Raw genomic sequence first — 23,155 nt, 5'->3', positions numbered from 1 at the left:
TGCAGAGAGATGTGTGATCGCAAAGGAGACTCGCGGCAGCTGACCGTCTAGCCTTGCATGATCCCCACGATGACCTGTGTCAAATCTGCCAGCTCACTTATCCATTTCATCAAAGTTGCTTGCCGTAACAGCGTATATAGCACTAAGAGTGGATGATGCCTTTCTGCTGTTCCAGCCCCGGGTAGATGATCCTGCCCTTCACTGCCCTCTTCAACGGTATGCCGAGCAAGCTGCTGCTCAGGCTGACATATGGACATAGAAACCTAGCCCCCTACCATGCCCACGAAATGATCTATTTTGTCGAAGCTATCCACTGAACTACACGTACAACAGGATTCAGGGCAGATTTCGAAACCATCGTTGCGATGCCATACCTTCTAGCAGGTTACTAATGATGTTCTCATGCTCTCAATATAAGGCATCACAAGGCATCACAGGACGCGGACCTTGGTGTTGTCAGGATGGCGCACCTAACAGGATCGAGCGACTACCATCTGAATTAAAGAACCGACCTTGGATGCAGCATGAGTGAAACATTTTTAATCAACTAGGGAGTCCGCCAGCCATGGACCGTGTTTGGACCTGGCGGTTTACATCCTCGAAGTCGACGCGTCGAGATGAAGTCATCAATTACGATGATGGCGCAGAGCAAATCTCCTCACACAGATCCAAATCGAGGGCCGAATTCTGCAGCATGCGACACTCTTCCATCTATGTGATTTCTGGGCGCCAGCACCATTGACTCCGTCATTGAGTCTCTCGGTATTCTAAGGCGAGATGGATGATAAGCAGATATTTGGGTCCCAGACATCAGAGCATGTCAGGGAGAAAGAAGAGGTATGCCTCGCACAATTATACCTGATTTCCATTTGCCTAGCGAAACACCATAATGAATTATTTCCCTGAGATGCTAATGCCCCTGTATAGCCGCAGAGACTGGACACTATGCCAGTCGAGATCCTCATTATGATATTTTCGTATCTATCCTTGATGGATCTCCGCTCCGTTAGATTTGCATACGGTAGATACGTCGACTTGGTGATCAGGACCCATTTTCGTCCCTCTCTCGATGAGTATGTCCGCCGTCTGCAGGCTGAATTTGAACACTTGCATGCTCAAGGCGAAGTGGTTCCAACTCAAGCTTTAGGCATAGGTGCTGCTTACGGGAACATACCCCTGATCGATGCCCTTATGCGAAATAGGGGCATTTCATCGCACAAACGGATGATTCGGTCCGAAAGACAATTTCTCTCAGGACGTGATCATTGCAACAAATCAGCACTGGAGTGGGCGGCAGAAAATGGACAGGACGCGGTAATAAATTTTCTCCTTGATAAAGGAGCAAGATTTACCAAGGGAAATTGTCTATGGAGATCATTGGAGCTAGCAATCATCAATGGGCGATTATCCACAGTCAGACTTCTATTGAAAAGGGAATTTGTACTGCTATCCAGAGGTCACAAGTCCGGCTATCGGTCGTATTACATCAACCACTACGACTTCCTGTTGGCTTTTAGGAATTCCGTGGTCGCTGGACATACAACGATGTCGCAGTTGCTGTTTGAGTACGGAATGCGCTTGATACCTGGTCCCTTCTTTCATCTGCATATAAGATCTCGGAATTGCAGATCGGTCAGAAGACAGATTTTGGAGTCTGCAGATAAGTTCTGTTTAGAGACACCTCTCCACTTGGCCGCTATGAACGGACGCTTGGAAGCAGTAAATCTGCTGCTAAATCTTGGGGCGGATAAAGAAGCAATGGCCAAGAATAAGCACACGGCTCTCGATTATGCCATTAGGGCGGGACACGACGCAGTGATAAAGCTTCTCCTTGACCGTGGAGCTCTCATCGAGGATCAATCCAGGACATCTCTGCTTGTTGCGGTCCGCCATGAGCGTCGCGCAACAGCACGGATGTTGCTAGAAAGAGGAGCGCACCCAGAACACAGCTCTGCAGAGGGCCGTATCCTAGAGTCAGCGTTGCTGAACAGAGATTTCACCACGATCTCTCTACTTCTCAACTACGGTGCGAAAGTCCAACCTGTTCACGACGGGGCGAGAGGTGTTTTGCATGAAGCGGCAGTCTGGTCTGATGGGGGGTTTATTCTGCAACTGTTGGACTTTGGGGTCGAAGTCGATGGCATCCACAACAGCAAGACTGCCCTACAGGTGGCCTGCGAGCATGGCAATTATCCGGCCGCTTTTACCCTCCTCAGTCAAGGGGCATGTCCATCCATATTCGAACCTAAAAATAAGCGGATGCCTCTTCACGTTGCTGCCCTGAAAGGCTTTCCGAAGATAGCAAAGCTGCTTCTTGATTTCGGGGCACAGGTCGATGCTAAAGGAGCGCACGTTGACAACACGGCCCTACATCTAGCTGCAATGATAGGAGATTGGGAGATGGCAAGGCTGCTTTTGGACAATGGAGCAAAAGTTGAGGAGGAAGACAAAGCGGGCAGGACGGCTCTTTTCTTCGCAGTGTTGTTTGGCCACACCTCTGTGATTCAGCTGCTTCTGAGTCGCGGAGCTACTCTGGCTGTTCGTGGGATAACAATCGAACCTCCATCCGCGGATGAGTCCGATGGGATCGACGATGACTGGCTGGTATGGGATTGCAATTGGGAGCGGCAGACGAAGGCAGTTCTCGCTGCGACGCCAGAAGGAGCATCAGCAAAGAAACTGTGGCGTTCCGTCATGGGGTTTTGACAAGAGTCTGTCCTGGTCTCAACATTCAGTTACCTGGTAGACCCCAAGAGATCTCCGCTAAGGTCGATTTTACCTTGATCCAGGAGCACATGATAACATCTCCCCAAGTTGGAAAATCCGGCATTCCTCTGGGCAGGAACTCAGGGAGTTCTTCACGAGTCAGCTGCGCTGCTGCGGTTATTGAAGGATGCTTTCTAGGGAGAGGAGAAAAATATAGCGACCCGATTTTGGTCCAGAAAAGACATCACCATAGCTAAAAATTTGCTTTGAGGATATGGAGTTCTCCGTTTCGTTCTGCGTCAATCACAATGGCAAATAAAACTCTACTTTCGTTTTTTCCCCTTTCAGTTGGACACCTCTTCCACAAAATTTCCAATATCTATATCGGTTCATATCTATGCGAGGATCAGCAATTGAGGCGCTGACTTGATTGATATGGTGTGAGATTAATTACCGAGATGGGGCGGAATTGCTTACAGCGCGGAGCCCTAACTTAATCCCGTGTCCACAGTGAGTTAATCTTTAACCTCCTCCCCAGCTGCTCTCGAACTTCTTCTGAATATAAATCGCTGATCTATCTTTCCCAGTAACTTGATAATAATCGTCATTCTGAACCGAAGTAAATAATAAAAAAGAGTTGGAACTTTCTATTGTCAACTTGAACAAGTCCACCCAGGATTAGTCATTAGCCATTTTAGCTCCTTTCACCATCGATAACGTTGAACGTGAGGTTCGTGAATTCGGTCTCCCCACCCAATGAATCGATCGCTCGGTGAGCGCTCCCAGTCTTGTCTCAGCAGTGATCATCGGTCGAGATCCACACCACGCTCGGACGTTGCTCATCCCGAGGCACCGTCGCCAGGCCAAGCCAGTCTGCACCTGGTCTGGAGGATGCTGTTGAGTGTCGACAGTGTGCTGTCCTCGATTTCTGGCCCCCATCGTCCAGTAGCACCAGGGTCACTTCCTTCTCTTCATGCAGTAAGATTGTCAAACACCAAGTCTTGCACGGAGACTGAAACTCCGTACTCTCTATCCACGGTGACACGGGCGGATAGATCTCGTAGATTAGATCCCATCCTTATCTTAGCTACTAATTTACCTACCTCCGTCTCCACTCCGCGCCAATTCATCCCGCTTTTGAAGGGCTCGGTCGATTCTCCGCAATGGGTTTCATCGTCGAATTAGTCGATTAGTCAGGGTTTCCAGACCACGGGTCTCGACTCAACAAGAGTCACAAGCCCGGTTATATCATATTTTCTTTCCGGCTGGTCCAGGAAAAGGAGTGACCCGTCACCTCAGTCTGCGTCGCTCCGTTTTAGCTGTCGCCTTTCCCTTTTCATGTTCTAACTTCTACCTGTCTCTATCTCCATACCTACCCAACGAAGACCTTCATCCTCTTCTCCCTCCTATTTGACAGCGACAACCTGCAGCGCAAAACAGGTGGGATAAGGACCCGATCATTTGACTTATTAGGTATGTACTCGGCATAATTCCTATGTACTGTACATGTACAACCCTCTTCTCTTTCCTTGTACAGTACATTCTCCACACACGTCCCTCTTCATTATGGTCAATTGGTACTGTTATATTCCGGAGTCCTGTCCCTGCGATTTCGCAACTTCCAACCAAGACTCTGCCAACTCAGTCGGGCGGGCCTCTGAGGGATATGTGACCTTATCAATAACCCCTGTACGTCGGTTTCGAACAAGCAAACAAGCTGCTGCTGCTGACACTGCGAGTGCGGAGTTCTCTTCTTTTCTTTGTGTCTGGTGAAGGTATAAATAAGAGCCTTCCTCGAAGACTTTCGATTTTAATTTTGTTCTTGATAAATCTGCTGGGAAAAGAGAAATTGTTCTGTCTTTTCTTTCTTGTCGTTTCGTTGGATCATTGCTCAATTCTTTTTCTATCTTTTGTTCCTGAGCTGAATATCGGGCACCAACCAACCTGCGGTACCGTTACTAGTCCAAGCCACGGTTTGAGTCTTGAGATCCTGCCGTGCTTTCGATCCCCTTGGCTTACACTAAGACCCCGCGTTGTTTGTTTCTCAGCGTCATCATCACCATCATATCAACCCTGAGTTACTCCTTGACTGACAACATCAGAACAGTCACTGGGGTTGCGAACAACTACTCCGTCGTCGGCTCTCACCAGAGCCGAGCCAACAGATCTTCCATCTGCAGCCACCTACGCGACATACACATGCTCTCGGGCGGAATACAGGATCATCCCTGATCAGACCGCGGTTATTGTTGTTCGGTGTCTGCAGCGTCCGGTCCGATCAAACCCGATCTAGGCACAAAAGTACTGTGCCTATAGCACTGGATATTAGGTACCAGTACTAGGTGCATACCTACTCTGATTGACTAGCTCCAGGGACAGGGTTACGATTAATCCCCGTCCACTCTGAACCGGGATTAGCCCATACGCCACAAAAGTCAATATTTCATCGACATCCTTCCGTATTTGTCCATCCCGTCCGATTTATCTATTTTCGTCGCTGGCAGTCATGGCCAGCGACTTGAACTCGGACCACAGGATTGGTTCGACGAAAGATGATGCGAACCGTGTCGACGTCCGCGAGTATCATGGAGATAGCGCAGGTTCTGGTTCTGGTTCAGGTTCTGGTTCTGGTTCAGGTTTTGCTTCTAATTCTAATTTGGATTCCAATACCGAATTGAAGGGGTCAAAAGATGGTGATGTCGATGTCAATGTAGATGTTGAGGCGGGGGACGAGCCTGATTTGGCGACTGTCGATCGGATCTATAGGTAACCCCCATTCCCATCCCCATATCTTTATGATTCACAAGATATGTAAACTTTAGATGTACTGTAGAAATACCGACGATGTTCACAGGAAACTCGACCGCCGCATCATCCCCGCCTTCTGGACGCTCTACTTCCTCTGCTCCGCGATCCGCTCCAACGTCGGCCTCGCGCAGACGATGAACGAGGACGTCAGCCACGACCTGGGCTCCGTCCTGCACCTGACGCCGCACCAGATCTCGACCGGTCTGGCGCTCTTCTACGTCTGCTACGTCGTGTTCGATCTGCCGTCGAACCTGATCATGACGAGGCTGAGTCCGCATGTGTGGATGAGTCGGATTGTCATCAGCGTTGGGTTGATTGGGAGCTGTATGGCGGCGATGAAGGCCGCGTGGAGTTTGTAGTATGTTCTCGCTCTTACTCCCCCCATATCTTTTTTCTTCGGGTAAAGGTAAAAGATGTTGACTGAAAACAGCCTCCTCCGTCTCCTCCTCGGCGTCGTCATCGCAGGCATGTGGCCCGGCATGGCCTACTACCTCACCCTCTTCTACCCCCCGTCCCGCACCGGCAAGCGCATCGGGCAGTACTTCACCGCGGCGCAAGTCTCCGCGGCCGTGGTCGGACTCGTGTCCGCCGGCTTCCAAGAGATGGACGGCGACGGCGGCCTCGTTGGCTTCCAATGGATGTTCCTCCTCTACGGTCTAGTCACCATCGTCGTCGGCTTCCTCCTGCTCTGGTGGCTCCCCGACAGACCTACACCGCCGGGAGAACCTATCCCCCAGAAGAAGAGATCTCTCAGATGGATACCCCGAAGCCCGCCCGCGCTGAAGGGCCGCGACGCCGAGATCCACTATCATGACCTGAAGCGCGTGTACCACCGGTCGCAGTGGACGCTGCGGGACTTGGTCCACGTGTTCATGGACTGGCGGCTGTGGCCGCTGCTGGTGATGTATTTCGGGGTCGTGGGCGTCGGGATCGGGGTGCAGAATTACGGGACGGTGATCATCAAGGCGACGAATCCGAAGCTGACGGGCGTCGAGTTGAGTTTGTTGTTTGCGCCGATTTGGATCGTAAGTTTAATCCCCCTCTCCTCAACAGGGAGATCGGCCTCAGTTTGGGCCGATTGACTGACGATGATAGATGGACCTAATCGCCATCCTCCTCATCACCCCCCTTTCCGACCGCTTCCACCGGCACCGCGCCATTTTCTTCATCCTCCCGACCTTGCTCCAAATCCTCGGCCTCCTCCTGACCACCTATGCGGGCTCCCCCGCCAACCCCTGGCCACGCTACGGCGGGCTCCTCATCGTCGGATTCGGCCTCGGCCCCACGGTCCCCATCACCATGACCTGGACCAACGAACTCTTCCAGCCCCGCCACGGTGAAGTGGGAGTGGCTGCCGCTTCCGCGGTCGTTTCGGGGCTGGGCAATCTGGGGAGTATATTGACGACGTATGCACTGTATTCCGGCTGGAAGAGCGATTATGAGGCGAAGGGGAAGGAGCAGTATCGGAAGAGTAATCTGGTGATGGTGGGGATTTTGTGTGGGAGTATTCTTGCTGCGGCGCTGATGGAGGTGCTGTTGAGGGTGTTTGGGGATCGAGGGAGTAAAGGTGTAAGTGCGGAGGTTGGAGAAGGGGTTGTGGATGGTGCTGCAAAGAGGGAGTCAGAGCAAAGGGGCTTGGAGGGGTTGGCGTTTTGGAGGAGGGGAAGGAAGTAAATGATATGATGTTATATGAATCTCAGCGTTATGAGCCTCCAGTACTCGCCACCTTATCCATCTTGTTCTGTGTTTCATGGCTAGGCTCCCTGATTCATGAAGTGAAATGTAAATAATGATCATAGAATCGGTACCTTACTTAGTACATAATTTTTCGGGGCAACATCATTGCATTTACACGTTCATTTTTCTATTGAACAAGAACAGTCAGTGATGATCGTCATTCCTATGAATTGCAGTATGAGGGCTACTTGAAACGACATTTACAGTTAAGATCATGAAGGGCGTCTCTTCAGCTATACATAGTCGTAACCAGCAAGATAGCAGGTGGAGAATAGACTACTGGGGCATGAATGTGCCCTCAACATGTCCTTCCCAATAAAAGACAGTTCTGGTCTGTTTATCGGGTTTGCTAGGAGGGACAAGTACGAGGTGTCCGAGTTCAATGGTCGAGACTCACCGACGATCAGTTATGTCCAACGCAAGAACATTCACACAGGGCTCATTGGTCTCTAGAAGAAGTTAAGATCTTCAACCCCCGTGTGCTCGTAGCCTTTCGACGAGCTTTCCTCTCAGGAAAGGACTGAGGCCGAGACTGTGATTCTTTTGTTCAGCATCTAACTTGTAGATTCTGGTCGCAAGTACTTACATCCCGCTTCGAGTAACGATTCGATATGTTCCTATCGATGATTAGCTCGGGAACCCAGTGCAATGCAGTGACTTCGAGGATAATAAAAGGCAGATCGTGGCAAGTAGGTCGTACCACTGGGTTGGTAATTTCCGTTTTCTCCCACAAAATGCCCATTGGCGTCGACTTCTAGGCTGCCAAAGATATCCTCGGGCCTCGCACTGTGTCAGTGCATCCGGGAACAGGCGAAGGTGGAATGAAAATTGTTTTTACCATGCGATCCTCCCGTACTCGGGAGGATTCCTAGTATCGGACACGTGAATCCAGCCACCTCTTCCACCAGAGCCAGCTCCACCCTGAGCGCTGGCCCCGCCGCTGGAATCCCCTCCAGCTCCTCCTCCGCCCCCATATCCTGGCCGCCTGCGCTGGCGTGGAGGCGCGAAGAATATACCCCCGGAACCTAGGTTTGCCCCCGAAGTAGAGGCCATGACTTGTGCTTGTGATATGACTTCAGGGTCTTTATGGGCATGTTCAGCAAGAACATCTTGTAATATTCTCAGAAACGAGGGGTTCTCTTTGAAGGACTCTGGGGTCGGAGGGAGCTTGGAAGAGGTGCCAATTGCTAAATCGGGGTTGGGCGGTTCTGTAGGTAAAAGTGAGAGAATGTGACTCTCAGAAGGAGCTTTAGGATTAGGAAATACATACTATGAATGTGTAAGCTACGTAGTATGGGGGAACACCATGTCAAACTTCAAACTTACTATGTAAGGAGTGCCCTCCAATGTAGACAGAGCGCGGATCTGAGTCCATCGGGACGTTCTGAAGGCGTGACGGGTCAGCGAGCCAATCACTACCATGGTAAGATGTCATTAATGGGGAATTTTCTAATTAAGGAATTAGAAAAGAAGAGAATATATGTGCATTGAGCCTGGAGAAGTTGACTTGCAATCAACAGACACACTACGGAGGTGATGGGGTGCGCTTTGGACCTCGGGCACCTACTGAACAAACAAGGCAAACTCATGTGATCGCGCGTGTCGTGTTTTCCGCTCCGGCTTCATCTGTATCCGCTCTAGCTTGGCAGGACAGCGGCCCCGGACGTTCAGATACCCCATTTCATTTTACGTCTCTTGCTTAATGCTCTGCCCTCTGGCTGTTGTTTGATTTTTGTTTTCTACACCTATTATTCTGCATCGCAGTAGCTGATTGAGTCTCACATATTCTTCACTTCTTCACATCAAGCGAGGTCAAGTGACCTCAACGGAGTGCGTGATTCGTACGGTTTTCTCTTCCTGTTGATATTAATATCTGAAATCCACTTCGAAAGTCAGCAACTAGCTTTCTGTTATCGTGTTTAATCATTTTTGGGCATCATCATCTCTCGTATTCCATTCAACTTGATGCACGGCTCTCCACATTCTGGTCATTGAAGGACTACCATGGCAACTCCGTCTTCGAAACAGAACCCGGGGGCGACCCCTACACATTTGACTTCCCCTCATCCCTCTGCTGTACCTATGGGCCGACCGTTGTCTCACAAGTCACCCTCTATGAGGACACCGTCGGCCTCAGGGCACGGACACGCCCAGCAACCACAAAGCTCCTCAGCGCATCAGTCCGCTACTCCTCTTGCTGCTACAACATCCGTTGATGACCCCGTCACATTCAGTTCGCCATCTGCGTTATTGGCGCTTGGTGGCTACACTGGAATCAGCCCGTCGCCTGCAGCCCACGATGGTCTGGTCGGTCCGGGTATGCATGAGCATGATATCCATGCATTAGGAATGCAAGGTCTCAGGTTGGGAGGCGCACGAGACAATGATGAAGAAAGAAGGAGACATATCGAAGAAGTTGTGCAGCTTCTTCGCACGAGGGTTGCAGGCAGAGGTGTATGCAGAGAAGGCGTCGAACGATTAAGTCAGCTTGAAGGGTTTGAGTCGATATGGCAGGAAAACAGTATCAGTATTGCTGGAAATTCTGTCGATCTCGAAATTGAATTCTATCCAGGACAGGACACCGTGAAAGATGTCAGTCTGAAGTATGCGACTCCGGAAGCCCAAGAAGGGGAGAGGCGGGACGAAGCCACGGCCGTTTTGAAACGAGATTTGATACAATCGCCTGAGGAACGCGAGCAGGGAGTTTGGAAACGGTTAGATGGGTTTCATGCAAACCTAGAGCGATTGGCCAAGCTAGATAAGCTCAGCCGGGAAGTTAATTGCTTTGAAGCCATAGAGGGTCTCTATGAGAGTCTGAGACGGATATGGGACGAGGAGAAAAGGCGCCTCAAATATGAGAGAACTTATGAACATCTCTGCAAAGGATGGATTGGGCGGCCTTGCTTGCACAAAGGAGGACGCGTTGGTCTTGGTTTAGAATACTGGATAGAGCAGCACCGAGCATTGGATGCAAAGCAAAGACAGACCTCCCCAGATGCGATGGACCTTGACCAACCCTCCAAGCAGGATGTGGATGATGGACTAGAAGACGAATCAAAGATTTGGAGTGCTACAATCGAATGTGAGACGGGCTATCCTTCGCTCCGCGTGTCCAAGGACTGGGTCGGGCCTGAAGTATTGACAACAGTCGGTGCCCACGAACCATCCTCATCGAGTGCGGCCGCGGAGTCTGATATCACGCTTGTCAACTGGGCAGATCCTCCACCTACTCTGATCTCGTCGATCAATGGCAGTCACTCGGACCCTATGGCTCTCGACTCTAGCATGCTGGAATCGGCTACACCGAATCTCCGGTTTGTTGCCAAGCTTGAACCGCCAGTCGATGTTCCTATCCTTGCAGCCTCGGATATTTACCGGCATCTGGGGATGCAATTGCCTCAGGAATTCAAGATGGTCACATACGATGGACTTCTGGTCCCATCACCGACTGGAGAAGGGGTGTTAGGCTCTGAAGAGCCGCAGCAATTCGGCGGGAAGAAACGCAGAAAATCGGTTATTACATTTGATTCTGAGGGCAAACCAGTGAGCAGAAAGCACAGCTACACCTTCCAAGCATTCGAGGCTGTTGCTGGTCGGACACTGCGTGATCTTCCATTTTCGCACCCGCGCCAACTTGCCGATATTTTCCCGGTATGTATTTTCAGGTTGCATCTGACCAAAATGGAACTCCGTCTCATCTTTTCTAACTAATATTCCTCCTGGCTTAGATCCTTCGTCAGTACGCATTGCTGGCAAGCTTCGTCCGTAAAATCTTCACTCCTTCTGACAATAATGACGCCAAGCAAACTTCAAAAGCTAGAAAGTCAACGGACCATCCAGATGTTAAGGACTCGGTTTTCCCTGCGTCATCTTCAGGAGACAACGACCTTATTGTCCTGAGCAATGACGATCCAAAACAAGATAGGCTCAACTCTCTTCTGAACGGTCATTTCCATAATTACTCTCCAACTTTTCACCGCAGTGACCAGAACGGCGTGGCTAAATCTATTGATGGAAATTCCGCATTTCTCAGCCCAAACGTGAGGAATGATGAAATCAAGATCGACATAACTCTGCGGACTCAGATTGGACAACCCCCGCTTATAATGCTGCTGTTCGCTGTGGAAGACGAGGGTATCTCGCCCTCAACACCATTCTCCGGGCAATTTGATGCCGGCCAGATCTCGATACATTTCGAGATTGGGCTCAACGGCCGGATCACCGTCACTCGCGCCATGGGGCTATGGGACGAAGAGTCGGTGGAGGACGGGGACAGTTCAGACACGCAAGTAGACAATGAGCCGCGACCCGAGGTCCAGGCTATGCAGAAACAGCTAGCTAAAGTCCTTGAGGCATCCGAAGACCTAGGAATACTGGTGGAATGGGTGCTACAGTGGCTACGGCAGAGGAAGGACCGTGCATAAAGGCATATCTGGGGCTTACGGGGCACATATGCGCTCCTCACTTGAGTGTCAGTTGCTATATTTGCTATGTCAGTGCTGGCCCAGCTTACTCAATCGGTCGATCAGAATAGATAAGCAGGCCCAGCAGTCATTAGCATAGATAACCTTAAGCACCCATAGGATGCGGAGGACAACAGGGTGACCTCATTGGGATCTGATCGTATGTGGTTGGCTACTTCGCCTAATGATCGTCACCAGATCTTATACCCGGTTGACCGGTTTTAGCGGCGTCCGGGTCTGCCCCAAGATATGTTTATGGCAACGTCCGCCATCAAGAGTCAACATAATTTCTTTTGTTCAGTCCATCTGCCGCGTCATATCACGAAATCATTTACATTCTCATGGTCATTGTCGTTGTATACCATTGTTCCGTTCGTCCGCGCGACAATCTCATACTGTCTCCCTGCCTATGGACGGGGTGCCTTCGAAGGGGAAAATTCCTGCTCGAATACCTGCTCGACCACTTCAATGAGATAACTTATGTAACGTTAGAGACCTATGTTTTATTTATTGTGTATTTCTTTTGTTACATAAGCAGACATGCCACTCAATTGCGTGGGAACACAATTCCGCAACATGCTGACAATTGCTTCCGGAAGTTCCCTATTTCAACGTATGAGCAACAAAAAATGCAAGGACGGAGGGACAGCTGAACCATCCCGTCCCGCTCTGTACTGTCCCAGCAGAGGGGAGAGGAGTCCATAGTAATTCGAGCCTACTACTAGCCCGGAAAGCCTTTCGACATGGAGAAGAGCAATTGGACCGAACCGCCAAACCAAGCTCACCCCCACCCGTGTTGGTGAACGACCGCGGTCGGGAGCTATGCAGCCCTAGGTATGAGATCCCAAGTCCTAAAAAGGAGGAGCTCCGCAGCTTTTTCTGGGGTGGTGGGTGTGGATGTTCCCGACTCCCGTTCGGATCGCGTATATTTATTATGTACAAAGTATGGGGTACGGGAAGGGAGCGGAGACTACGGAGGCACTCCCCGCTGTGACATCTGGGGAAGAGACACCCCTAAAGGCAGCTAAGCAGAGTAGCTTATTTTCACCTACATATGTATTTTGTATTCTGTTCTGCTTTGGGTTGTATAGTCTTCTGTCGTTGTCAGGGGTGCTGCTGTGAGGATCCCGAGTTTTGTGCAGAAATATAAAATATGCATAATATAAAATATAACGCAAATACCTCATAATTTATATTTATACATCTATACGAGGTACTAAACCCGACCAATCCCCCTTCTCGAAAAGAAATGATGCGAGGAAAAAAAGTTTTCTAGCTTGTTTCCGATTAATTATTATGCACATTCCATTCCTTGTTTTCCATGTGAATATGATCGACCGCGCTATATTCTTTTAGATGACACCGAGAAAAGGAGGCCAGGGGGGAAAGTTTCAGGAACTTGAAGAAAAAATGGCTCATGCGTACGGCATGCACGACGAATTCTATGTACTCTATGACACCGTATTACTTTGTATGCCTACGTATAGCAATCAATCCATCCTTTCATCCGTGTGTCTTTCTTCATGTGGACGTTCTCCAGCAAATGGAACAAAGAATATGTACTGGATGCCCCTCCGATCAACGGGGAATAGAGTGAAAGAGAAAAAAAAAAAGCCTTGGCAATGCAGGAAGAAAAAAGGACGGGAGGATGCAAAACCCAACTGGAGTCTCCGTATTGCATGTGCGTGCGTTCTGTCTGTTCTCACTGCTCAAGACTACTGCTCTGTACTGTAGATCCTCCCGCTATTTTTTCTACGGCTAATGTTCGATCCCTCCTGGTTTGCGGCTCGTACATCCATTCCATTCCGTACTGTCAGAGTTAAAACGGCGGACCGTTCGAGTTCGAGACGATCGAAGGGAAAAAAAAAGTCGCGCGCGAGTCTCGCTCGCGAGCATCGGCCCGGGATGGGATCCAGTCAGCACGGTGTGTCATTGTTGTGGCTGGGCGGACCAATGAGCACGCCGCGATAAGCTGTGCGGAGTCGACCAACCAGGCCTTACGTACCCTATTTCCCATTTCAACCTTTCCTGGTGCGCCTCCTCATTTTAATATCCACCCCCTCATGGGACCTGAGGGTTTTGTTGGGCTGAAGTTTTCTCTTTTATTATTTCTTCTGAATTTTTGACTTTCTGGCTTTTTTTTTGCGGTGAGGCCCCATGAGGGGAGGCGGGAAAAAAAGAGGGGTTTTTTTACTCCTTGAGATTTGAGTCGCGTGGGCAATGCTTCCAGAGGGACCGGTCCGTTCAAGACTCCAAATGGATCTACAGGGCATTATTGGTGTCCACTTAACCTGTCCAGTCGTGTCCACTGCGAGCTATTGCCTGGCTAGATCATTTCATATGGATGCTGGCGATCTGACCAGAACATTCATGATTCAGCGCACTGGGCAGTAGTATTTACCGATGTTTCCAAGGCAGCCGGGTTTCTTCACAGCCATGATGCTATTTCTGGTTCTCTTACCTAAGGGGGCTCAGGCCAGCGTCAAGGGCGGCTTTGGTTTCCCGAACTCCGCCACTCTGACCAGGCCTGTTTCTCCCGACCCGGCCAGACAAGAACCAGGAAAGCCCTGCGAATGGGCATCACCGATCCAAGATCGGACGCTAAGGGCGTGGCCACCCGTGTGACGCCTTACCGTTTCCGGCGCGGCAGGCTGCGAATCACGGCCGGTCTCGGGGTCCGCAGGCCGGTCGCTTCTCGTCTGGGCCCTTGGGCCTTTCGAGAAGTCCACGACTGTCGACGTCGACACGTCCCTTCGCTCGCGACTTTTCGCCACGGTTGCGGATCCTGCCCCACGTCCAATAATAACTCATTTGGAGAATTCTGGCCGTACGCAGTTAGGCAGGTAGTAATCTGTCTGGTAATTTTGATACCGGTCGTTTCGTTATAACGGTAAGGCCGATGTATGTCCTGGAAAATCTCTGTTGGATTGTTCGGGCGAGAGGGACGCGGGGCAGGTTCAGTCAGGTGTGTGTGCGGTTGCGTATCTGCATCATTATCATTCCAGAGTATTCTTGCTCGTCAAAGGATCGTGTAAGCGCTCGCCGCCCGCGCAGCAATCAACCCATGTTCCCCAGGACGGCCAGGCCCGTGGGAGAGTTCTCGACGCGGCTTCCATGCCGCCTGAAGGGCTGAAGGTCTTGTACCGCATATGCCCAGCTGCAGCGGTGACAGATCCCGCCCAGTCAAAGTAGCCGGTGGAGTCAGGCAGGTGGCCTGCGCTGCGCGCGCATCCTCTGCCCAGATGGCGCTACGACCACGCGACACGAGCGGGGAGGGGTTGGAGTTGCACGATGGGGACCCGACAGCCCAGGCTAGGTACTATCGCGGACGGTCGGTATGTAACGACAAATGATGATGGACTTATTATTATTATTACTCCTGCAGCTTGTTCAGGCACAGACCAGGAACAAGTAATAGATACAGTAGTTACGCAGTATCCATTGGACTGAAACTTCCATCATTGGGCACCCGTGTCTCGGTCGCGTTCCGCATGAGAAAAAAGCCATAAATGGAAGGGGTTCGGTCGATACGAAAACGGAATGACATACTTCATGTCCCGGGGAACTCGGTATGTTATACGGAGTCGGATCCGATGCAGCAGATTTACCCAGCAAGCAACTACGGCAGGGGACGTGCATTGCGCAGCTGGCAAATAAGAAGTTATGTACAGGTACAGTTGGTGTCGCCGCATGCAGACGCACCAGTAATTTACTGTACCTGCGGAGTAGGTCCTATTTGATCAGGTACCTAGGTACCTAATACCCTCTATCAGCTTGGCCTTCTACCTAACTACTACCGATGGACGATATGAGCCATCTGATTACCCGACGCTATCGGAAAAAGGAGGTGTGGCCTGAATGCATCCCATATCTCCGGGCGCGGTGCTGCGATTCTCGCCTACAGAGCTTTCTCCGCAGTACATGATATCAACCCACGAAGTAGATCCGGATGCATGCCAGAACGTGAAACCCGCCCTGTCGGATATGCAGCCATAATCCAACAGTACCAAGTAGTACTGTGGCAGTAGTGGTAGTAGCAAGTCTACAGCATATCATGCAAGTACATTGGAACCTTGAAGGACGTTCCCAGCTCTAGCCTCGATATGATGCAACATCGTGCAAGGGCCGAGCGTGGGGTTGATCAGAAGCCCGGGCAGGGGTATCCTTGGGCCACACGAGGGCGCAAGGGAGAGGCTGCCGCCGCGGAGGATGGGGGACAGACGTTCAGACAGGCCTGATAGACGGCGTTATCATGTCAGGCGGCGATGATAATATCAAATAATACGAGTAATACGGCGGCCGTTAGCTGGCGATACGGGTTCCGTACGTAACGAGCGGCAGGCGGAGACGGGACTGGCAACTCAAGAGGCAGGTGAAAGTAATGCGAGAGGGACAAGACCAGCAAGAGAGACAGAAGCGCTTTCCCCGTACTCCATCACTCCAGAGATTTTCCCGGCTGATCGCCCTGGTCGTACCCGAACGGAGAAGGCTCGCCCGTGGTCCTGGCGGAGGCAAGAGACAATCGATGACCGCGCCCGCCCAGCAACGGTCACCGGCCGGGACTAGCCCCGAGAGCCCGTGTTAAAAAGATATCGCCCTGCTCTCTTTTCTTCCCTCTCTTTCCCCCCCCACCCCGGCGCGCAGAGCCACTTCTCTCTCGCTCTCCACCACGACTCATTTCTCTTCTCATATATTCTTTCTCACAGGCCTTCTCTACACCCCAAAACCTCGTCTCCCGATCTCTCCGCCATCTAATCTCTCTCTTTCTACCTCCCTCTCTCTGCTTTTTTATTGCATTTCTTATTCAGCCGTTTTTCCTCTCCACACATTCCGTCACCATGGTAAGATTCCGCTTCCCACCGTCATGACCCGATGACTCTTTCGACGTGAATTTCAACTTACTAACGCATTCAATTGCACAGGCTGAGCGATCAACTGTTGTCTCCAACACGGAGAATGTGAGCCTTTACAGCCCTTAACCGCTGCAAGTTGTGCTGCGGTGTGAGATTTAAGAAAAAGAAAAAAAACTCTCCTTTGCATACTGACTTTTCTGGTGGCGACAGCTCATGAAATACATGAGCCTCGACCAGAGGGGCAAGATTATGGCCGAGTATGTCTGGATTGACGCTCACGGCGGTGTCCGCTCCAAGACCAAGGTACGCGATAGATCCTTTATTTTTTTCGTGTCGTGTGTTGCGCGTCGTTGGTGGCTTGCATCCAGCGTTGGGGACGCTTGCGGTGTGGTTGGGCCCTGGTCATTTTCCAGAACAGGCCCGGCCCCTGCACCACCACCACGCCAAACCCTTATCTCTCCTAGCTGCCCCTCAGCCCAGCGCGATAAGCCACGCAAGGGCGTCGTGTCCCTGCCGGCTGTCATCCTGTGTCACTACACGCGATGGACGCTGGGGATGGAGATGGCTGTTTTTATGTTCTACATGTGGGATGGCCGATAGATTGCTGACTCACCCGGCTTGCTCTAGACCATCAACAAGCCCGTCTCATCGCCCGATGAGCTGCCAGAGTGGAACTTCGATGGCTCCTCGACCGGCCAGGCTCCCGGCGACAACTCTGATGTCTACATCCGCCCTGTCGCTATCTTCCCTGACCCCTTCCGCCGCGGCGACAACATCCTCGTCCTCTGCGAGACCTGGGACTCGGATGGCAGCCCCAACAAGTTCAACTACCGCCATGAGGCCAACCGCCTGATGACCGCCCACGCCAAGCACGAGTTCTGGTTCGGTCTGGAACAGGAGTACACCCTCCTTGGCACCGACGGCTGGCCATACGGCTGGCCCAAGGGCGGTTTCCCCGGTGCCCAGGGTCCTTACTACTGCGGTGTCGGTACCGGCAAGGTCTACTGCCGTGACATCGTCGAGGCTCACTACAAGGCCTGCCTGTACGCTGGCATCAAGATCTCCGGTATCAACGCTGAGGTTATGCCCGCCCAGTGGGAGTACCAGGTCGGTCCTTGCGAGGGCATTGAGCGTACGTCACCTGTCGCCCGTCTGCTCCGACGATGATGATGAATGCTAACTGTCTGCAGTCGGTGACCAGCTCTGGATGTCCCGCTTCTTGCTCCACCGTGTCGCCGAAGAGTTCGGTGTCAAGATCTCCTTCCACCCCAAGCCCATCCCTGGTGACTGGAACGGCGCCGGTCTGCACACCAACGTCTCCACCATCGAGATGCGTTCCGAGGGTGGCATGAAGCACATCGAAGCCGCCATGAAGAAGCTCGAGGCCCGTCACTTCGAGCACATTGCCGTCTACGGTGAGGGCAACGAGGAGCGTCTCACTGGCCGTCACGAGACCGGCTCGATCGACAAGTTCACCTACGGTGTCGCTGACCGTGGCGGCTCCATCCGTATTCCTCGCCAGGTCGCCAAGGACGGCAAGGGCTACTTCGAGGACCGCCGACCAGCCAGTAATGCCGATCCTTACCAGATTACCGGTATTATTGTTGAGACTGTAAGTGATCCTTCAGATCTGAGGCGTTCTTCACATGCTAACTCGGACTAGCTCTGTGGTGGCGCTTAAAATGTCATTCTGTCTTAGCACTCGTATACCCTGGCGTCAACTAGGAGTAGAACAAGAGGGCAGCACGGCAGTGGTGGAAGCAGTGTAGATCTCTTTCATTTGTGACGGTATATTGGGTTCCCTGCCATAGCCTGCTTTGTCTTAATTCTCTCCCTTGTCGTTCAATTCCCTTTTCTTTTCTGGTTACATCCTCATGTCGTCATGTTTGTTACGCGGAGCATAGATAGCCTGGTCCTGGTGAATTCATTGATACGGTCGACTTCTGTCAATAGTAGTAATTCTATTTGATCATGTCAAATCCTTCCAAACGAAGCTGCCTGATAGTGATAGTGCATATCGATGTCCGAATGGGTCCTGGATAGTTGCGCATACGATGTAACATAGTCTGGGGATGGCGACACAGACATCTCATCTCGTGACTAGCGCAGCACATGGCACCTGATCCACTCGAGTTCCGGCGGAGATGACCATGACCATAGACTATCTACCGATTGATTGAAAATCAAATCTCCACCTATCTATTCCGCTTATCTCATCAATAGGACGTAACTATACACTACTATCTCATATCTTTCGTCACCCTAGTCTCCAGAAAAGGCGGCTCTGGATTCACCATATACATTTATATATGGGCGGACTTTTCAGCCAAAACCCCCATCGTCCTGGTGTGAGTTGAGTTGTGGAATTCTAACACTCGTATTTAGATAGGCACCTAAGTTATAGTGAATCCACTTGAAAAACTGACCAGTGACCGTTTTATTGCAGCAATGGTGAATATAGAGAGATATTTTGACCTTACCAGGTTGGCTCCACTGTTTAGGTGCTCAGGTAGGTACTTTCTGTGTCTGGACTCTGTTTCTGAATTCAGTCTCTCTCTCTCTCTCTACATAGGTAGGTAGGGAGGTAGGGAGGTACATTGTCTGAGGTCTTGAGAATTTGACTAGGTAATTAGAAATTTGGAAATTATTCTACCTGCCTTGGGAGCTTGTGAGATGGGGATGGGTAGTGAATGATACACATACACTGCAACCGGGTTGGGCCTTAAGCCTTAGAGGACAAGCTCAGATCTATAAAATTGCTTGACAGAAGCTGTCTAGTCTAAATCTACAAAGCAAAACAAAAGGAGAGGTTGATTTACTATACTGATTCTGATTAACTAGGTATGCTGGAAAGAATGTGGAGAAGGATTTCTAGTAGTGGTCTAATCTTGATCTTGATCGTGTTGGCCCTTGAGGTCAGGAAAAGCAGATAGCAAATACTACTATCTGTTGCCTCTTCCATATCTTTGTCAGACTGCTCTAATCCTCAATCTGGCCTCTGAGGAGGGATGGGGGAGGGGTCTGGAGGTTGCTAGAAGGGAGTCGTATCCTGCACATAACAATGCAACAAGTGGAAACTGCAACTTTTTTTTTCAGAGGCATTCTGACTAACTGATGTATGTGAGTGTTATTATATACAGTTTCTCCCACACCCTCTTCTTTTTAAAAAAAGAAAATCACAATTCACTAATGACTTTGACTTGATTTAGGTAGATAGGTAACTAATAGATGGGTTAAATGGTACCTACCTACCTATCTAGATAGTCAAGGGGGTGTGTGTATATGCCTTAAAACAAATACTTATGCTGAGTATCTGAATGAATGCCTGGTCTTCAGATAACTGAATTCATTGTGGATGCAAGGAAGAAGAGGAATGGTGATGTGGAGATACACTGTGTGAGCTCTACCTACCCCTCATGGCTTACTGAGAGTAGGTGGTTACGTGTCCAGGTTAAGCAACACATTACTGGTCCTGGTCCTGAACCAGAGCAGCCTCCAGCGTCCACATCTTCATCAGGTTGATAACACTCTGGGCCACTTTCTGCTGTGGGCATGTCATGCGATCTGCCATTCTGCAATGAATCTATACATAGTCTGGATCTTTTTTTTAAGTTCTGGTATGACCCGCCACGTAGGGGACCCTCTGATACTTATTCAGTTTCATTTCAGCGCGGAAGGACGCTCATTACCACCATGTAGATAGCTTAGTTCTTCGTGCTCAATAACACATTATTACTTGGTTATATACTGGCAGGTCAATTCACCTTAGTCGCGTTGTCTATCAGTTGGTTTACTTTATTGTGTTTGACCTACGAAGCCCAAGCCTCCCTACCTTAGACCAAGCCACCGTTGCGACTCGGCACCGAAGGAGTGCGTAACACTTTCTTTCTTTATAGATGAAGTGCGATCTTTCCCGCTGCTCTATTATCCATATATATCCAATCCTCCGTATACTATCTGTATACTCCCCAGAGTATACCCAGAGTATATCCAATCATAGTACGGATCCTTGTGTACTCTCTGTATACTCCTTCAGAGTATACCCAGAGTATATAATCACGTGACCCTGATTCGGCATAACATCCCTCCGGTGATCCTACAGATAGCCTCATCTCCTGCCTTGTGGGGTATCGTTCGTCATGCGGGGTTGTGCTGGAGAGCACCTAGTCCGTTGGTCCATAACAGAAAGATCTGGAGGACATTTTTGTCTCTTGAGGTTCAAGAGACTCCAAGGAATGGGAGTTGGAGAAGAATCAATCGTAGATATTAATGTTGATAAACTTGAGTAGATGTAAATGCTGATGGAGTTAAATGAAGATGATGCTCTGCTCTCAATGTTGGTACAGAAATATCCAGCTCAGGTGCCTTTTTTTTTGGCGTGGGTGATGATGATGGTGGTGGTGTTGTGGTTGTTGCTGAAAACAACCGATCGGACAGACCTCCCTTAAACTTGCTTATTTCAATGATTATTAGTACAGTTTTAAGTGGTCAGTCCGTTAACCCCTACTCATTATGGAAATTTGATTATTATTATTAAGTTCTAATAACTGACCACAACTTTTTTCAGTGACTTCAAGACCGAAAATTTCGCCATTTCGCCAATGGAAGAATAACCATATAACCATGTCGGGGTATATACATACGAGTACTTACCGTACGTTCTGCCACAGAACCACAGCAGGTAAAAAGACGAGAGCGGTTTAGGAACTCCCTTTTTTGGGCCATCAACGAACAAGATAAACACACGGACAAATAAAAAACCTACTTCTTGAAGAAGTTCGTAATCCGTTGTGACCCATCTGTCTTCTGATTTCCGTTCGAGGTTTCCTTACGTGTTGCACTTCGTGTCTTCCTGGCTGGTGCAGCTTCTGCTTTCTTGGGAGGTGACGGTGAAGCTTTCCTCTTCCTTTCCGGAGAAGGTGTAGCGTCCTCCTTCTGCGCTTTGAAGCCCTTGGGCGTATCCTCATCATCATCGCTAGGGGGATGTTCCCGCTTAATTCCCCTCCTCGCGGCGGTTTCTATGTCCTCCTTGGGCACCGGCACGGGTGCGTTGTCCTCGGTCCATTCTTGATCTTTCGTCTCGCGTTCCTCTGTCTTGTCATGTATGATTATCTTCTCATGGTCGCTAGTGGCCTCTTCGGGAGCTAGAGCCTTGGATGTTGTTGTCTCCTCGTCCGTTTTCCCTTTCCCTTTCTTTCCCGCGTTGGCGAAGAAGTTGGCGATACTCTTCTTGTTCTCCTGGAGAGGGATTATGAAATCAGGGGAGTTGTTCCCGACTTTTCCGACTTCTTTGGGGACCGGGTAGCATTCCAGTTCGCCCTCGTAGGGCTTCAGGAGGGACTGCAGCTCCTTGGACCAGTTGACCCGGGCGGGGTCCAGCCAGGTTTTCATCGCGTCGCTTCCCGGTTCGAGGATCACGGGCATTCGGTCGTGGATGAATTTGAGCTGGGGGTTTGAGGAGGTGGTGATGATGGTGTATGTGTATAGTTTGTCTTCGGATCCTGGTGCCGGCTTGGTGTCAGCAAAATTTCATGGGCATGAGGACCATTTTTCATTTAAGAAGCGAAATAATTCAGAAAAGTAGTATAGAAATTATTATTATCATACCTTCAAACCTGACACAATCCCACAGTCCAGCGAAATACATCAAATCCCTATCCTTACGCCTGATGTAGTGCGGGATCTTCTCCTTCCCTCCGGGCCCCTTCTTCAGCCACTCATAGAACCCCTGACAGACGACGACGCAGCGCTTCCGCCTCTTCATCGTCGTCCACATGCCCCTGTCCTCGATCAGGGAGTCATCGCGACAATTGATCGTTCGCAACATGGAGCCGTAGTCGGGTTGGCGTTTTGTCCAGAATGGGATCAATCCCCACTTCATGGCCTGGAGCCTGTGTCTGATTTTCGTCTTCGCGGGGTCTTCCCCTTCTTCTTGGGCAATTATATCCCCTTCTCGGATTACCGGCTGCGGGGTGGGTGGTTCTTCTCCATCTACGGCGGCCTCCTGCTCCTGGTCGTGATCGTGATCGCCGTCGTGAGCGCGGTCAGGAACGTCGGCGCGGTAGACGACGCCGTTGTAGCCTGGTGCGAAATTGTAGGTTTCTCTGATCTCGTCGTCTTCGGGCTCTTCATCCACTGGCATTCCCCGCTGCTGGAGCCTTTCCCGGACGTAGGCCATGCGCTGGAGACGAAATCAGTAACGGACTAGTAGTAAATGAAATGGTTCTGAGGGAGACGTACAACCCCTAGAGCATATCGCCCGCACATTTTCGAGACTACACGATCAAAGAAAGTAAGGACAATTAAGTACAACAGTAAATATCGCGTTTAGAAAAGCAATGGCTTATTTTGTATGCTTCATTGCGGTCCATGCGCCGTAGGGGGACCCCCGCGAGCTTTCCCAGACGTCATACGCGGAGCAGCCCAAGCTTGGACCATCGGAGTCCCCGATTTGAAAGAACTCCGACTGTGTGCTCTCGTCCGACGATAATTACCTGCAGACAACGCTCTCTCTACCTACCCTCGAGCCGTTCTTTTTTTTTTGCAACTTATCGTGTGCGTTGTCTGGATACCCAGTTAGGAGTTCCT

At 50.4% G+C, this 23,155-nt stretch overlaps 7 protein-coding genes across 7 annotated transcripts; 4 read left to right on the top strand and 3 right to left on the bottom strand.

Moving 5' to 3' along the window:
• Positions 1-1,758: 1,758 nt before the first annotated feature.
• Positions 1,759-2,706, top strand: VTN00DRAFT_10100 (uncharacterized protein; the record flags this gene model as incomplete). The annotated part of the gene is made up of 1 exon (XM_069426720.1): positions 1,759-2,706. One exon carries the CDS (start codon positions 1,759-1,761, stop codon positions 2,704-2,706), a length of 948 nt encoding a protein of 315 aa, XP_069283862.1.
• A 2,506-nt stretch (positions 2,707-5,212) lies between these two features.
• VTN00DRAFT_10099 (uncharacterized protein) lies at positions 5,213-7,188 on the top strand (the record flags this gene model as incomplete). The annotated part of the gene is made up of 4 exons (XM_069426717.1): positions 5,213-5,472; positions 5,561-5,872; positions 5,945-6,539; positions 6,610-7,188. The coding sequence occupies 4 exons, from the start codon at positions 5,213-5,215 to the stop codon at positions 7,186-7,188; spliced, it is 1,746 nt and encodes a 581-aa protein (XP_069283861.1).
• A 174-nt stretch (positions 7,189-7,362) lies between these two features.
• VTN00DRAFT_10098 (uncharacterized protein) lies at positions 7,363-8,673 on the bottom strand (the record flags this gene model as incomplete). Its single annotated transcript, XM_069426716.1, has 7 exons — positions 7,363-7,378; positions 7,649-7,700; positions 7,773-7,783; positions 7,838-7,868; positions 7,952-8,031; positions 8,090-8,520; positions 8,578-8,673. 7 exons carry the CDS (start codon positions 8,671-8,673, stop codon positions 7,363-7,365), a joined length of 717 nt encoding a protein of 238 aa, XP_069283860.1.
• A 582-nt stretch (positions 8,674-9,255) lies between these two features.
• VTN00DRAFT_10097 (uncharacterized protein) lies at positions 9,256-11,675 on the top strand (the record flags this gene model as incomplete). Its single annotated transcript, XM_069426715.1, has 2 exons — positions 9,256-10,902; positions 10,980-11,675. The coding sequence occupies 2 exons, from the start codon at positions 9,256-9,258 to the stop codon at positions 11,673-11,675; spliced, it is 2,343 nt and encodes a 780-aa protein (XP_069283859.1).
• A 3,058-nt stretch (positions 11,676-14,733) lies between these two features.
• VTN00DRAFT_10096 (uncharacterized protein) lies at positions 14,734-15,176 on the bottom strand (the record flags this gene model as incomplete). The annotated part of the gene is made up of 2 exons (XM_069426714.1): positions 14,734-15,033; positions 15,117-15,176. 2 exons carry the CDS (start codon positions 15,174-15,176, stop codon positions 14,734-14,736), a joined length of 360 nt encoding a protein of 119 aa, XP_069283858.1.
• Positions 15,177-16,552: 1,376 nt separating this feature from the next.
• On the top strand, positions 16,553-18,248 carry VTN00DRAFT_10095 (uncharacterized protein; the record flags this gene model as incomplete). Its single annotated transcript, XM_069426713.1, has 6 exons — positions 16,553-16,555; positions 16,637-16,672; positions 16,778-16,870; positions 17,195-17,699; positions 17,758-18,179; positions 18,231-18,248. 6 exons carry the CDS (start codon positions 16,553-16,555, stop codon positions 18,246-18,248), a joined length of 1,077 nt encoding a protein of 358 aa, XP_069283857.1.
• A 3,080-nt stretch (positions 18,249-21,328) lies between these two features.
• VTN00DRAFT_10094 (uncharacterized protein) lies at positions 21,329-22,834 on the bottom strand (the record flags this gene model as incomplete). Its single annotated transcript, XM_069426712.1, has 3 exons — positions 21,329-22,068; positions 22,175-22,748; positions 22,808-22,834. The coding sequence occupies 3 exons, from the start codon at positions 22,832-22,834 to the stop codon at positions 21,329-21,331; spliced, it is 1,341 nt and encodes a 446-aa protein (XP_069283856.1).
• Between the last annotated feature and the right edge of the window lie 321 nt (positions 22,835-23,155).

This window comes from Thermoascus crustaceus (genome assembly GCF_041956765.1).
Source record: "Thermoascus crustaceus strain CBS 181.67 unplaced genomic scaffold VTN00scaffold_9, whole genome shotgun sequence".
In the NCBI taxonomy this organism is placed as follows: Eukaryota; Fungi; Ascomycota; class Eurotiomycetes; order Eurotiales; family Thermoascaceae; genus Thermoascus; species Thermoascus crustaceus.
This window is presented reverse-complemented; position numbering and strand designations above follow the sequence as displayed.